Source organism: Acipenser ruthenus, chromosome 35, assembly GCF_902713425.1.
Source record: "Acipenser ruthenus chromosome 35, fAciRut3.2 maternal haplotype, whole genome shotgun sequence".
NCBI classification, from domain to species: Eukaryota; Metazoa; Chordata; class Actinopteri; order Acipenseriformes; family Acipenseridae; genus Acipenser; species Acipenser ruthenus.
The window spans coordinates 5788145-5804931 of record NC_081223.1 but is presented as its reverse complement, the minus strand read 5'-3'; the positions used below and the strand labels follow the sequence as shown (position 1 = coordinate 5804931).

Genomic DNA, 16787 nt, shown 5'->3' with positions numbered 1-16787 from the left:
TGAGAGACACACACACACATTGAGAGAGACACACACTGAGACACACACACACACACACACATATACACACACATTGAGATAGAAACACACCGAGACACAGACACACATTGAGAGACATACACACATACACACACACACACACACACACACACTCATTGACAGTGTTCTTCTCTATTCATTGTCTTCCCTGAATTATAGAAGGCGTTCCTGTTTTTCCGAGTATTCGGGTTCCTCTATAAATGTCACCAAAGTTTCCGAGCCTCTCTCTGAGTGACTGTTCGCCCAGTCAGTTCTGTTATGTGCTGAGAATATTATATCATTGGGTCAATCGGGGTCAGGGGTCACTCTTAGAGAGATCTATGACAGACAACTGAATAAATGTTCATTGAGACATGACTTCAAATCTGTCTGTATATTGGTTTATCTGCCTTTCTGTCTTGTCTGTCATTCTGTTTATCTATCAGTCTATCTCTCTCCCCTCCCTTCTGCTCTCTCACACTCTCTCCTCTCTCTCCCCACGCAGGCTCGGTGTCTGTCTGGCTGTTGCTCTGGCTGGCAGTCTGCTCCCCTAGCCCTGCCTATTCCTGCCCCAGGCTGTGTGTCTGTTACCCCTCCCCGATGATGGTCAGCTGCCAGTCTCAGAACTTCTCGGCGGTGCCGGACGGCATTCCCTATGACAGCCAGAGAGTATTCCTCCAAAACAACCGCATCACAGAGCTGCAGGCAGAGTCCTTCGGCTTCCAGACACAGGTACCGTCTTGCCCTGTTCACACTTCACATTCATGGGTAACCCCCTTTTCTCCCCCAATTTATAAATTGTTTTTAAGACTATGTCTGCCTCACCACTGCTGCTGCTGCTGCGATCTCCCCCGCAGTGACTCCTTCTCGGCTGGGAGAGGCTGGAGATAGACAAACACACTCAAGCTTTTGTCCTCCGAAACAACAACGTGCAAGCCCACACAATAATCTAAATGTAATTCAATTCCACTACTTATTTTGTTCATATATGTAGTCTTTTACAGAGTTTTTTAAACATACATATATAATTACAGGAAGGTAGGATGTTGGAGACAAATAGAAAATGTATGGGGGGGTCCATCTTTTAAGAGACACTATTTGACTGTTCCTTGAGTGCAGGTCTCTTAATACATGTTTGACTGTAACTTGAAATTGAGCTTGAAAATGATCTTCATCTCTCTCCCCCACCTCTCTCTCTCTCCCTCTCATCAGGTCCTGTGGCTCTACTCCAACAACATCAGCTCCATCAAACCCGATTCCTTCAGCGACATGCGAGATCTGGAGGAGCTGGACCTGGGGGATAACCCCTCCCTGCGCACCCTCCATCCTGACTCCTTCCGGGGGCTGGACAAGCTGCAGAGCCTGCACATATACCGCTGCCAGCTGGGGACCCTGCCCGGAAACATCTTCAAAAAACTCTACAGCCTGCAGTTCCTTTACCTGCAGGACAACCTGCTGCAACACATCCAGGTGAGAGAGAGAGAGAGAGAGAGAGAGACCTCCTATCTAATACAGTGCACCTCCAACCCTGCTCCTGGAGCCCCCCCCCATCCGATCTAATACAGTGTGTCTCCAACCCTGCTCCTTGAGCCCCTCACCATCCCCCCCCATCCTATCTAATACAGTGTGTCTCAACCCTGCTCCTGGAGAGCCCCCTCTATCCTATCTAATACAGTGTGTCTCAACCCTGCTCCTGGAGAGCCCCCTTTATCCTATCTAATACAGTATGTCTCAACCCTGCTCCCGGAGAGCCCCCTCTATCCTATCTAATAGAGTGTGTCTCAATCCTGCTCTTGGGGAGCCCCCTCTATCCTATCTAATACAGTGTGTCTCAACCCTGCTCCTGGAGAGCTCCCTCTATCCTATCTAATACAGTGTGTCTCAATCCTGCTTCTGGAGAGCTCCCTCTATCCTATCTAATACAGTGTGTCTCAATCCTGCTCCTGGGGGGTGGGGGGGACGACAGGAGGCAGATACATACAGGAGAGCTATAACACAAATAATTTTAATTTCATAATTTAACATACAACTTTTTGGTAGTACTGAATTTTCATATGCCAAATATCAATCTCTGTCCCTCCCCTTCCCCCTCCCTCTCTCTCTCCCTCTCAGGACAATCTCTTCTCAGACCTGGTGAATCTCACTCACCTCTTCCTCCACGGCAACCGAATCCGAGTCCTGTCCGAAAATGTCTTCAGAGGGCTGGTCAACCTGGACAGGCTCCTCCTCCACGAGAACCGAGTGCGACAGGTCAACCGCAAAGCCTTCAGGGACCTGGGTCACCTCACCACCCTCTTCCTCTTCAACAACGCCCTAACAGACCTCCCTGCTTCGGCCCTCTCCGATCTCTCGTCTCTGCAGTTCCTCAGACTCAACGGAAACCCCTGGAGCTGCTCCTGCCAGGCCCGCCCCATCTGGGAATGGTTCCGTCAGGTCCGGATCTCAAGCTCCAAGCTCCTCTGCGCCGGTCCCGAGGAGAGGAAAGGTCTAGATTTGAGGTTCTTGAGAGAAATCGATTTCGCTCCCTGCCCCATGATGCCTTACTATCCGAGAGCCCGCGTCACTTAGCTGAGTCCACATTGACGAAAGTTAAAGAGCAAGACTACTGGGAGAAATATGAAAACGAAGACTCCACTATTCGTTGTTACAAGTTGGATTGTTTGAAAGAAGCAAACGGGAAATCCAGAGGCGTTTGTCCAGACGCGTCCCTCTTTCTCCTCTCTCTCTCCCTCACTCTCACCCTCTCCCTCTCTCTCACCCTTCACTTTCTTTTTCCTGAAACCATGTGAAGAGCATTTGTGAATTTCCCCTTAAAGTCTATATTGAAAAGATATTACAATTCAATTACTGCTCTGCAGTGTTGAGTTTCCTATAGACCAGCTCTGCTCTGAAACTGCTGTGCGATAATGAGTCTTATTGAAACTGCTGTGCGATAGGGAGTCTTATTGAAACTGCTGTGTGATAGGGAGTCTTATTGAAACTGCTGTGCAATAGGGAGTCTTATTAAAACTACTGTGTAATAGGGAGTCTCATTGAAAGTGTTGTGTGATAGGGAGTCTTATTGAAACTGCTGTGCAATAGGGAGTCTTATTGAAACTGCTGTGCAATAGGGAGTCTTACTGAAATTGCTGTGCAATAGGGAGTCTCATTGAAACTGCTGTGCGATAATGAGTGTTATTGAAACTGCTGTGTGACAGGGAGTCTTATTGAAACTGCTGTGTGACAGGGAGTCTTATTGAAACTGCTGTGCAATAGGGAGTCTTATTGAAACTGCTGTGCAATAGGGAGTCTCATTGAAATTGCTGTGTGACAGGGAGTCTTTTTGAAACTGCTGTGCAATAGGGAGTCTCATTGAAATTGCTGTGAAATAGGATGAGTCTTATTGAAACTGCTGTGTGATAGGGAGTCTCATTGAAACTGCTGTGCGATAGGGAGTCTCATTGAAAGTGTTTGAGAGAGACTCAGGGAAAGCACTGTTTTAAAAGGAACTAATCTAAAAAGTTATATAAAAAAATGAAATGTTGTCTTTCCTATATACTCGCTCTGTACAGCGCTGCAGTGTTGATCTCTCTTTCCTTTTAACCTGCTCTGTACAGCTCTGCAGTGTTGAGTTTCCTATAGACCTGCTCTGTGCAGCTCTGCAGTGTTGAGTTTCCTATAGACCTGCTCTGTGCAGCTCTGCAGTGTTGAGTTTCCTATAGACCTGCTCTGTGCAGCTCTGCAGTGTTGAGTTTCCTACAGACCTGCTCTGTGCAGCTCTGCAGTGTTGAGTTTCCTATAGACCTGCTCTGTACAGCTCTGCAGTGTTGAGTTTCCTATAGACCTGCTCTGTGCAGCTCTGCAGTGTTGAGTTTCCTATAGACCTGCTCTGTACAGCTCTGCAGTGTTGAGTTTCCTATAGACCTGCTTTGTGCAGCTCTGTTCATAATGAATTACAAATTACACTTCTTTTAAAGTGTTTTGCCATTTTTTCCCAGTTATGTCTCTCTCTCTCTCTCTTTGACTTTCTTAATTGCTACGAAATTCCCTATATATATATATATATATACACAAAATGTGTTTCAGGTGTTACAATTTGAAACTGTTTTCTTTTTAGTTTGAAATTGTGTGTATTTTATTTAATTTCAGTGGAAAATGACTTTTTTTTTTTTTTAAGGGACTGGTCCATTTAGGTGCAGTCAAAGAGAGGGGTGAGGGAGTTTGGACTAGTAATAATACTATAATAATAATAATAATAATAATAATAATAATAATAATAATAATAATATGCACAATAGCCTTAGACCAATCACCCCCTATACTAACTATAATGGACTGTTCCGTGTTACTTTGTACTTTTTTCTTTTTTTTAAAGGTGTTGGATTGACTGAATTTGTGTAATTTTAGGAATTTGTTTATAAAGTTGTGTATTGATTTTTTTTAATTTATGTATTTTTATTTGTTTATTTTGTTCATTTATTTTCATAAGTGTTAGATCTCAGGAATTTAAGATTTACAACATTTTATGGATTTTAAAAACAGCACTGTACTGTACTGGGGATCTGAGAGCCAGCTAATTCAATACAGTCCAGTCTAATCTAACAGCACTGTACTGTACTGGGGATCTGAGAGCCAGCTAATTCAATACAGTCCAGTCTAATCTAACAGCACTGTACTGTACTGGTGATCTGAGAGCCAGCTAATTCAATACAGTCCAATCTAATCTAACAGCACGGTACTGTACTGGGGATCTGAGAGCCAGCTAATTCAATACAGTCCAGTCTAATCTAACAGCACGGTACTGTACTGGTGATCTGAGAGCCAGCTAATTCAATACATTCCAGTCTAATCTAACAGCACTCTACTGTACTTGGGATCTGAGAGCCAGCTAATTCAATACAGTCCAGTCTAATCTAACAGCACGGTACTGTAATGGGGATCTGAGATCCAGCTAATTCAATACAGTCCAGTCTAATCTAACAGCACTGTACTGTACTGGGGATCTGAGAGCCAGCTAATTCAATACATTCCAGTCTAATCTAACAGCACTCTACTGTACTTGGGATCTGAGAGCCAGCTAATTCAATACAGTCCAGTCTAATCTAACAGCACGGTACTGTACTGGTGATCTGAGAGCCAGCTAATTCAATACAGTCCAGTCTAATCTAACAGCACGGTACTGTAATGGGGATCTGAGATCCAGCTAATTCAATACAGTCCAGTCTAATCTAACAGCACGGTACTGTACTGGTGATCTGAGAGCCAGCTAATTCAATACAGTCCAGTCTAATCTAACAGCACTGTACTGTACTGGGGATCTGAGAGCCAGCTAATTCAATACAGTCCAGTCTAATCTAACAGCACGGTACTGTACTGGAGATCTGAGAGCCAGCTAATTCAATACAGTCCAGTCTAATCTAACAGCACGGTACTGTACTGGTGATCTGAGAGCCAGCTAATTCAATACAGTCCAGTCTAATCTAACAGCACTGTACTGTACTGGGGATCTGAGAGCCAGCTAATTCAATACAGTCCAGTCTAATCTAACAGCACGGTACTGTACTGGAGATCTGAGAGCCAGCTAATTTAATACAGTCCAGTCTAATCTAACCGCACTGTACTGTACTGTACTGGACATTTTGGTAGGGAATGTGTTCACATGCGACAATTGACAAGCTCTTACCAAGATGGCAGCCCAACAACAAACAGAAAAAAAAACGAAAAAATATTTTAACTTTTGTCATTATTTTAACAAAAAAGAAAACATTCTGTGTTGTATTGTGTTGTATTTTTATGTATTTTTGTAAAAAAAAAAAAAAAAAAAAAAAAAAACATGTTGAATAAATGCTTTATTTAAAAAAGAAAAACCTAAAAAACACCTTTTGTGTTTCCTCTTTCCAAGCAAAATCCAATGGGACTTTATTTGATTTCATGCCAAACACACATACATCAAATATATTTCTGTCAATAAAAACATAATTCTTAAAGGTTATTAAATTAGTTTTATCTTTTCTTAATGGATGTCTTTTAAATTTGTAAAATTATAACCCAATAAAATAGAACAAATCGACAGAAATTAATGCATTTGTCGCTCGTTACCCTTTTTCATTTTTTTATTATTATAAAGTCCAGCCACTGTAAAATATCAGAAATTATCGCGATCGCTAAAACCCAGCCCATCACTGATGCATCATGGGAACAAAGAACAGTCGTTTGAATTTGAATACGAATATATTCAATATTTGACCAAAAAAGAGGGGATATGGCAGGAAGACAAGTAAGAGAATAATCTTTTTTTATTGTATTTTCTTAATTAAACAGGAAATAGGAAACTTTTTTTTTTCTCAGCGTCTTTTCTGTGTTTTCATCGTGTTGTGTTGTCAGGATACCGTACACACTTAACTCGCTCAGTCAAAAATAGATTTTTTGAAGCTTAACTATTTATTTTTTTTGTTGTAATATTTAAAAAAAAAATCTCCCAATTTGGAATATCCCATTGTTTTGTTTATGGCTCTGCTGCAACTTCCCGTATCGACTCGGGAGAATTAAGACTCATCATGCGCATCCTCTGAAACAAACGCAGAGCAGGAGGGAGAGCCGCACCAGTCCCCTGCAAGTCAGGGAGAGCCGCACTAGTCTCCTGTAACAAGGGTAGACTAGAAGCTGCTCCCACCTCTGCCGCCAGGAGACTACACGCCTCCGCCACCTCCACCGGCAGGTGCAGAGCAGCAGGAGCTGCCTCTGCCTCCGCCACCTCCACCTACACCTCCACCTCCACCACCCCCACCCCCACCCCCACCCCCACCGTCTTTGTGACAAGCCTATATAATAATGATGTGATATCTTGCAACAATTGTAAATCCACCTACATAAGGGCATATTTATTTTACTGGTATCATGTCGTTAGCTGTGAATAGAATTTCAAATTATCTCCTGTTTCATTATTTGAAATATACAATTTCACAGTTAAGTCGGAGGTATATAAAATTAAGCAGTCCAACCCAGGCATTACGGGTCACCATGGCTGTAAAGCGGCGGTGACGTAGGGTTATCAGTGAGAGACTTCCACGTGTGCTCCCGAGACATTATCATTTACTTGTGATATGAGGGTTTCCATGTGGAAATGGGCATGGTGTTCCTGTGTTTCCGTCATTGTTCATCATTTACTCGTGTTTTTGTGATTGACGCTGTCCTTCTCTGTGGCTGTTTTTTTTGGCTGCAAACCTGATTTTTCTGAGTTTTAGGCCAAACGTGTACGCACATCATCACTTCACGAGTCAATAACATGTAAACTCCCCCAATGAGGCTTCAGACATTCACAGGAGCTCATTGAGGCTTCAGATCAATGACATGATTCACTGATTCACTGCTTCAGGTGATTGAAATGACCACTGCTTCATGTGAAGCAAACAAATGATGCAATCCGTCTCTGACCATATGAAGTAGAGTGTTCAATTGGTCCGCATGAAGCAACACATCATGTGATCTGACTGAACCAGAATCAATACAGTGCTTCACTGAAATATAGAATAGCCTCCTCCTGGAAGGAAGACATTTTTCTTTTTTTTCTTCAATTCTTTATTTTAAAAAATATCAGCAAATATATTTCTTTGAGTTTTGCATTTTGGAAAATGTAATTACTTTTTGTTTTTAATTTAAACTAAAACAAGGAGTTCTCCGCAAGCACACTTGTTTGCATTGGTGGGGATTCGATCCCGCGCTTTACAAGAGTCTGTAATTACGTGACTTACTTGTTGCCCTGGTTAAATTGTGAAATATCAAATATCTTACATAAGTTACAACACTAATTTCCCAGCCGAGTACATTACCCGAAGCCTTGCAGATATGCCTCCTTTTCTAAGCAACATTATCGTGTTTTTAATTGTGCAACAATTTTAAATTTCAAGTATGATAATTCATGACTTTTTTGTTGGGTAATCACATGTGCGGTTGATATGTAACCAGATAACAGAGAAATTATAAAATGTAACTTCATTTTGTAAGTCAAAAATGACACAGTAAAAGCCTGACGGACCCTATAAAAAGCATGCTGTACGGGGTCTATTGTGCACATGAGGCTACATAATTTCAGATACCTTCTACCAGGAAATAATGTGTGTAATAATGATGCAGCTCTGCCACCACTAGTAATTACACTATATTCATCATTTAAATGCCCTTCTATCACTTGTACTAATTAAACATTTTCCTCCACTTTTCTACTGATAAATTCACAAAACAGACATCCTGCAGGTTTTTGACAGAGCTATATTGTATCTCATTGTTGTGCAATTTCCAGTGTGGATACCAGTAGGCCTTTTGTAGCAGTGAGGGGTGCGTGCGAGCCAACAAGATGACTAGAGATAGGATATTACCACAGACCCCAAACAGGAAACACAAACACAAGGTGCTTTCATAGCATGAAATAAACAAATACAGAACAACACATTTAAGACATTTTCTCTTTCACAGTTACTTTTTAGCCTTCTGGCTGTCAAACATGTTATACAAAAAATAACAAAATGCAAGGCAGTTATTGTAGACTAGGACAGACAGACAGGATAAGTGCATAAGGGTCATATAGCCTTGTTACCAAGGAACAAAAGTTGCAGTGAATTATTTAATTTCTCTTGAATACTATTGTTTCCAAAGCAAATTACAATGAGTTGTTTTATTCTGGTACCTATTTATATTTTTGTATCATAGAGCCCAGAGCTGATTGGAGGAACCGTTATTCATTTACTACCGATGCTGAACAGGAATCGTCCTTGTGCAGCCCAAGGTATGTAATTCTGTTGTCTTTATGGGTATTAAAAATACGCCGAAACATGAGACAGGCTAGGGTTACAGTATACAAATTTACGACAGGGAGCATAAGCTGGTTTCCCTTTAGGAATACACTGTTTCATTACTACTTTCTGAAGTAGTTTACACTGTTTAAGAGTCTCCTTCAGATATTTTGAACTCAAACTGGCAGCATGCATCGCAACAGAGAATTATTTTCAGTACCCTCCTTGACTTACTTTATCATCAGTTAGGCCATATGAACCCTGTGTAATTTAGTGTTACTGTAATGTATTGTTAAAAGCATAAATTACATCAATAGTACAACCATTACTATCGTTTAAGACAACGTAGTTTCTTTTTATACTGGTAGGTAGGTGTTATTACAACTCAATATAGCTTTACAAATCCTATTTGTCACACTGCTCTGCAGCACAGATAGGGAAACAGCCTAGACTGTGTGATACAGTAGAATTCTAAGATGATGCTAAATGATGGCTGTTTTTAAAAACAGTTATATTTCTGATAATGAATTAATGGTAAGTGTTATGCAGATAAATAAATCACAACAACAAGGTCATGGTCACTGAACTGATTTATATGATTGTTCTGCAACATACAAAACTCACAAAAAAGATACACAATATCATCAACATATTAATCAGCATAAATTCAGCTTGACATCTCATTTAAAGTCAATCTGCTTAAAAAAAAACTCATTTAAAATTAGTTTGTATCTCAGTTTGAATAAAAGAAACCCACATTCCCTGTAAATTAGCAAAATATATCCAATAAGCATACTCCACAGGACTACAGCATGAAATACTATTTAAACACCTACTCAAATAGCTAATGCAAACTGTTTTGCACTACAATATTCAGAATTAAAAAATATATATATTTGTAATGTGATTATCCATTTGTTCACTTAAACTAATAATTTGGTAATTATATCTTTACATTTTGATTATCAGCTATATACCTACACTTTTAAAGCTGTGTTCATTCAACAAGTGACCCAGAAGCCAGACCTTTCTTCAACAGCAATCAGTGAACCTTTAACACACAGATAGATCTGGTATTTCAAACTCTTTCAACTACAGCCTCTTTTTTTAAAAAAAATAGTTTTAAAATGCCTGTAAAACAGTGATCACTTTTATCTAAATAAAGCTCTTTGTCAATATAACTCAGTAGTTCTCTATAATGATGAAAGTTCATGGTTCCTTTGAGGCTTTCTTGCCATAAGCTGAGACTGTTGGCATTCATCGCTTTAAGCTTATTTCTCAGCTGCAGTTTTCTGTCAATTTGAGTGGTACCTGTAGCTGCATCTGTCTTCTGAATAAGATCATCTGAGCAGAGTTGTAGTGGTGAGCTTATTGTTTCTGTCATTTTGAGTGGTACCTGTAGCTGCATCTGTCTTCTGAATAAGATCATCTGAGCAGAGTTGTAGTGGTGAGCTTATTGTTTTTTGGGTAACCTCATGAACCAATCTCCTCCCCTGATTCTGTCAATCAATATTTTTCTCTGGATGAAACTGTTCCACTGAAAGTGTCCATCCTGGGGCATTTTTGCTTCTAATTCTCGAATATATGTTGCCTTCTGAGAGAGCTGGGAGTCCTGTGCTTCAGGATGCAATGCTTGTGTGAAGACGTGATACATGCAGCTTTTCCATTCACTCCTGACTTCAATAATTGTATTATTTATACAAACATCGTAATGACCTTCAGGATACTTTTTGCTGGCTGGCCGGTAGACTAGATGTACTCTATTGTGTACACTGCTTGAACTTGGTTCCAAAACATGCTTTGTCTGCAGTTACCCTTTCTTGTTCTCTTCAGAAACTATTACCTTTGTGCCTGTTGTTTCTGATAACATTTTTAAATCCAGTACAGAACCTGCTGTATTTGACTGTTTAATGTTTACAATGTATTTGTCCAAATAAACCTGGTCAGCTGGGTGCATCTTCTTTTTAGATGCAGTGGTGAATGCCATGTCTGATACATAGAGTGGTGCAGATCTGCCCTTTAACTTTTCTACAGTTCTGTTGGTGTTCAACTTGTTGCTTACGAAGTTGCTTGCATATTGATTTATTTGAGACTGAGCTGCTTTCACAAGGTGCCCTGAAAACTTCTGATGGAAAGTGTGAACTAAGAGAGTTCCAAGCTCTTCAGAAATTGAATCAGCAAGGGATTCCCTAAATGGTTTTAAATGAAGTTTATCTTCTTCAGAATGATCACATGCATTCAATGATTGTATTCTCTTTTCATGCATGAATGAATTTATGTTAGCACTTAGTTTAGAGACAAAGTTATTGAGAAGGTTGGTTACATCATTGATTGCAAGCCCAACAAGTGTACTTAAGTAGGTAATTTTGATGATATTTAGAATGGTCTTTTTCCTGCCTTGAACCTCTGCTTTGGCTTTATCAATCAAGCCAGTTATGGCACCAAATAGTTGATTCTGCTGCTCAAGACTCCTGTAGTCTTCATTCAGAATTTCATGAATGAAATCACCAAATAAACCCTTTACAGAGTCACAGAGGGGATTCCCAGGGTTTAAACACTCCTTTAGTTCTTTGGGGTTTGTCAGCTGAGACAGAACTAAACCATCAACTGCACATCTCAGCGGCTCCTTCTGTACCTTTCCCCTCATGTGTTCTTTTGTCTTTATTTGAACATGTGATTTGATTTCTTCAATAATGACATCCATAATCATCTCTTCCCCTTGTCCTATTCCGAACATAACTGTTTGTGGCACCACCTCTTTACCTGCCTTTTTTAAAGCCTGTTTTTCATGTTCCTTCATTTCTACAGTAAATCCACTTCTAGCCTCACTAGGTAGCATTTTGGGCAAGCTCTTCACATTTTTCACAAAGGCGGTTGTTGCTGCTTTAACACCTTTGAAACCTTTGCTTAGAAGTGTACCAATTCCACTGCTAATCAGTGATAAACCAATAGAGATTGCTTTGGAAATAGCCCAAGACTCCCAACTGAATTCTCCTGTGACCATAGCTGTTACTCCATCAATGCAGTCAGATATCCCCTCAGTAATCGTTGCCATGCCAATAGTGGAAAGAGAGCCGGCTGTTAGAATGGCTAGAAGTACTCCTGCTACTATTTGTACAACGCCAGGAGGCCTTCCCAGCAGAAACGGGGTTTCTCCTTTACAGAAAACACATTGAGGAGACCTAGTTTGTACAATTCATACAATTCTTCCTGTACATCTGGATCATCTTGAAGACCAAGAGAAAAAAACACCAGACTCATCTGTCATAGCATCACCATCTTTGGCCTTGATGTCCTTCAGCTTTTTAATTGATGTCAATATGTTTCTCAAAGAAATCAAGCACTTGAACTTTGATGTGTATGTTCTTCTGAAACTCTGTTTTGTTTTCAGTCTTGATGTGGGATGCTGAGAGTTGCAATAAACTCGATGTTACTTGATATTGCTCCTTAAGTGTCTTCAGAGAAGTCACAGACCTCTCAAGATCTTCCAAAGATATGTCCAGGTAGTTTTCTTTGCTTTGCTTTAATGTACAGTAAGCATGATTGTAGAAAGCAATGGCAGCCCAAGAATAGTCTAAATTCATGGCTTTTTCAAGAAGCTTGGCACATTCTTCTATTTTATCAGCATTTAGCAAGTTGTTACCAAATTTAATGTAGTGACAGATACTTGATAAAGGGGACTCACTGCTTAATGATTTATGTTTAGCCATTTCTATATCAATTTCTAGGCTTTCCTCAAGTTCTTTTTCCTTAAGCTGAACTATATCTTTGGATTTAATCTGTAGCCATGTTCCCCAGTATTCATTCATGATGGCAACCACAACTTTTTCTTCACTTTCATCAGTAATGCTCTCATATATTCCTGAAAGAATACTGCAGTACTTCAAGAAGAGCTTTTCTGTCAGGTTGACATCAGGCATATCATCTTCCATGATGTGTTCAACCTTCTGTTTGGCTCTATAGTCTCGGGCATCCTTCGTTTTGTCAATGTTTGCATCCATTGTAAGAATACAAGGGGTGTAGCTTGAACAGACAATCACCTGAGCTGAGCCAGGCTGCCCTTTGCGAGCTGTTCTTCCAAAAGCCTGCAGTTCAACTCTTGCATTTTGGGAAAGAAAAGAGAGAACCACAAACAGACCCCCACCTTTTACAACCTCTTCAGACACCTTGGTGTCAGTGCCTCGACTAAATTTGTGGCTACAATCACATCTCCTGGCTTCAAAACCTGGTCGCTAATATTCCCATTCCGAGAGTCATTCCGAATGTACTGTGTGACTTGGCCAGGTGCTTGATCTTTAATCAGGTCATATAGATCATTAGCCTTATTGATATCTTCACATATCACAAGAGCTGCTTGGCCTTTCCTGTAGGAAGAGGCTTTCACTTTTTTTCTGGACCACTGAACAGATAGTTTTTTGTCATTCTTCTTTTGTGCTTCTGATTAGGCCTTTCACTTCAAACAGCTTCTTTCGATTGAATGTTGGAACCCTACAAACAGAGAGTGTTGGATACAGCTTGTGTAGGAACCCCAGGTCCGATTCTGTTCCCAGTGTGCCTGTTGTTCCATAAATCTGTCCGTTATACATGCTAAAATATCTGACATTGGAGATGTAGTTGGTGATGGTAGACAAGGTGCTCACTTTGGTGAGGTGCTTCATCTCAAGAAACTGCTGCAGCCCATCACCCCATTTCTTGTTCATTTCAACAATGCCTGTACTTTTGAAGTCTACAGGCAATACCTGCTTCCCTTGAACCAAGTATTCTCTGCCTTCTTTAAGCTTGACGGCAAGAAAGGCAATTTCCACCCACAATGTAACCCCTTGGGGCATAGCTGGATTCTTCTCAAGGTTAACGTGGACAGCTTTAATGATGTTCTTCATTTTCTTAAGTGTGACCTCATCAGTCAGATTTCCATTTATTATTTCACTGATGACATCATCAAGGCCTTTTTCTTTATTTTCTGTCGCTTCAAAACCCTCTTTAATAGTCATCTCATCAAGTTGAACAATCTGAGTTAGTGATTTTCCTTCTTCGTCTTTCCATGTGTCAGAAACACAATATATTTCAATCAAATATAGGATTTGCAGAATGTCATTCAGATGTTTATCACTTAAAACCATTAAAAGTTCTATAAATTTTGATAGAGACCAGAGCTGGGTTTGGACAAGTCCTATTAGTTTTTCTGTGATGTCACTGCCATGTTCTCCCTTCTAGTAACGCATAACTCTTTCAATCAGTAATTTGGAACAAATATGTTCAGTATTCGTTAACAAACTCCTGTCAAAGTCATTTAAGTCCTTTTTAAAAGAGTTTGCAAAAAGTTTAGCAAGAATGCGTCTTTGTTTAAAATACCTTCTTTAGCCCATGTTTTAGCAAGTCGTAACATACTCATATGAGCGCTGCTTGAGCTTGTAATATTTTCACATTCATGTTGAAATAGATGGAACAGAGCTTGAGTTAAACAAAGGCATTCCTTTACATTCTGTGTTGAGTCTGACATGGTGTGGATATGATCATGCAGCTCTGCTGCCAGTTCTAACACTAGAGCAGTGTCCTCATCTATCTCCCAGGATCCTACTATCCCCTCTATAAGAAGCACCTGCAGCTGCTCCAGGACGTGTTGGCTTGGAGCTTCCTCTGTCCAATCAATGAACAGTTCTCTCAAGATCTGGACAATTTCCTCTTTCTGTTTAGGGGACAGTTTCTGGAGTTCAAGACTAGACAAGTCTGAATTCAATTTGCTAGAAAAAAATATCCAGCAGGTCTTTTTCTTCTTTGTAAGTGTCCTCCTTTGTACTGTTTTCTGGATCAAACTCGAAGTCAATTTGGTGAGATTTTCCTTCTGCTTCAGTTTGGTGAAGGGCGTCATTGTCAACTTTTCATTTCCTATGAAATGTTTTTATTTCTCTTGACAAACACGGTACCCTTTCATTTATTTGCTTTTCTGCTTCATCCTTCTGTCTCCTCTCTTGCTCCTCTTTCTCTCTCCTCTCTTGCTCCTCTGTTGCTCCTCTCTCTTGCTCCTCTGTTGCTCCTCTTTCTCTCTCCTCTCTTAGGCTATATATTATATCGGCAAGTTTTAAAACACTTACCTTACATAAAATAAGGTTTCTGGAAGTGTAAAGTCAATTTCCTAAATACATATGATAATGGTACCGGGTCCCAAGCACATTATAATAAACTTAAACACTGGTATGAATTACTGAAAGATACATATTTGGAAAATAACATAACTGCCAATAAAGAAAATGAAAAAGAAACTGAAATCATAACATAACAGCGACAGCTGGAGTGGTCCTGACCGTGGAAACAATACAGGGGCAGTGGACCGGACCACTCAGAGCAATGAAAAGCAACACAGTCCTCTGTACTGATTTTTATAAACCTTAACACTGGCATGCATTACTGTAAATTACGTATTCGTAAAATAGCAACTGCCAATAAAGAAAATGAAAAGGAAACTGTGAAATAATAACATAACAGCGACAGCTGGAGTGGTCCGGACCACTGTGACGTCACGGCGCTGAGTGGTCCGGACCACGGGCCACAGAATGCTACAACCCCTTCTCTCGATCTCTGACGTGGAACCAGCAAGTATCACCCTGGTGGGCTTCAGGCGTACCCTGACACAACAGAGAGCCGACTCAGGGTGGGTAAATATAAGTTAGAGATACAGTTTGTAATATATCAAAGCCTCAAAAAAAAAAAAAAAAAACACACGAGAATAATGAACGTTACTTCCCTTCTCTCTCTCTTCACCGGTCACAGGACTCCTGGCATCGTCTGCTCAAACCTGGACAGCCCCTGCAATGTAACCCAGCCAAACACAAGCATGCAAAAGCAAAAAATAAAAATATGTATACAGTTACAAAAAAAACATCTTTCTAAAATCCCAATGAGTTTCACAGTGTCTGGTAGCTTTAAAAAAAAAAACAGCCCAATGAGACAGGATAGAAAAAAGCAGTCACAAAAAGTTGGTGCGGTACATAAACAAAAAAAAGAGAAAATCCAAAAAATACAGAAAAATTGTAGCACAGTCCCGAAAAAACAACCCCCCCCCCCCAAAGAAAACACAAAAACAAACAAAAAAAAAAAAAAATCCGTTAATTACCCTACAGCCAGAATCCTCCTTTCTGGGTAGCCTAGACTCTCTCCTCTCTCCTCTCTCCTCTCTCCTCTTCTCTCTCCTCTCTCCTCTCTCCTCTCTCCTCTCTTCTCTCTCCTCTCTTCTCTCTCCTCTCTCCTCTCTTCCTTCCATCCGTTTAACGACTCCAGCAACAACTTTTCCTTCAGCAAACACGACCAGACTGCTTCCCTACACCGCTCCCCTCCTCCTGCTCCTCCTTCCTCTTTTATATCCCCCTGGATACTCTCATTCGCTGGACTGGGTGTGGGGCGGGACTTCCTACTAATGTAGGGAAAGTGCTCATGCAGATGGTAAAATAGTGTGCGCACAAAAATAAACTGTGATTTAAACATGCAGATTCCAAAGTGCAGCAACAAAATGAAAAACAAATCAGAAAACACCATAATAAATCATTTCAGTGCACAAAATAATAAGAATTAATAAAATGTATCTAATACATTAAACAATAATATATTCTTCATACTTTATATTTAAAACATTTAATAAAAAAAATATATTAGTGTCATATACTAAAAATAAAACAATATTTTGAATATATTTGAGAAATCAAATGCATACAAAATACATTTTATAGTATATCTAAATGTATTTAAGCAACATATAATGTTTAAGAAAGTAGATTATAAAACATTTCAGTTTTTTTTATATAATTCCATATAATCAATTATATGGGGTACATTTTTATTATAATAATTTGATTGCATACCTTTACTGACAGTCACTTTCACTGCAGTGTATTGGTCTTCAAACCAATCTATATAAACTCCACAGTAATATATCCCAGCATGTTCTAGTGTCAGCTCTGTTATGGTCACAGTGAAGACTCTCACTGACCGGTTATCATACAGAGAGAA

At 40.0% G+C, this 16787-nt stretch overlaps 2 protein-coding genes across 2 annotated transcripts in view; both read left to right on the top strand.

The window, feature by feature from the left end:
- LOC131705312 (zinc finger and SCAN domain-containing protein 21-like) overlaps positions 1–16787 on the top strand; it is a 118538-nt gene that overhangs the window by 30306 nt on the left and 71445 nt on the right. The gene's annotated exons all lie outside the window — the stretch shown is intronic.
- LOC131705152 (reticulon-4 receptor-like 2) lies at positions 403–2586 on the top strand (the record flags this gene model as incomplete). Its single annotated transcript, XM_059007401.1, has 3 exons — positions 403–750; positions 1231–1488; positions 2131–2586. Coding segments are annotated over 3 exons (1062 nt in total), but the record flags the coding sequence as incomplete, so codon positions are not given.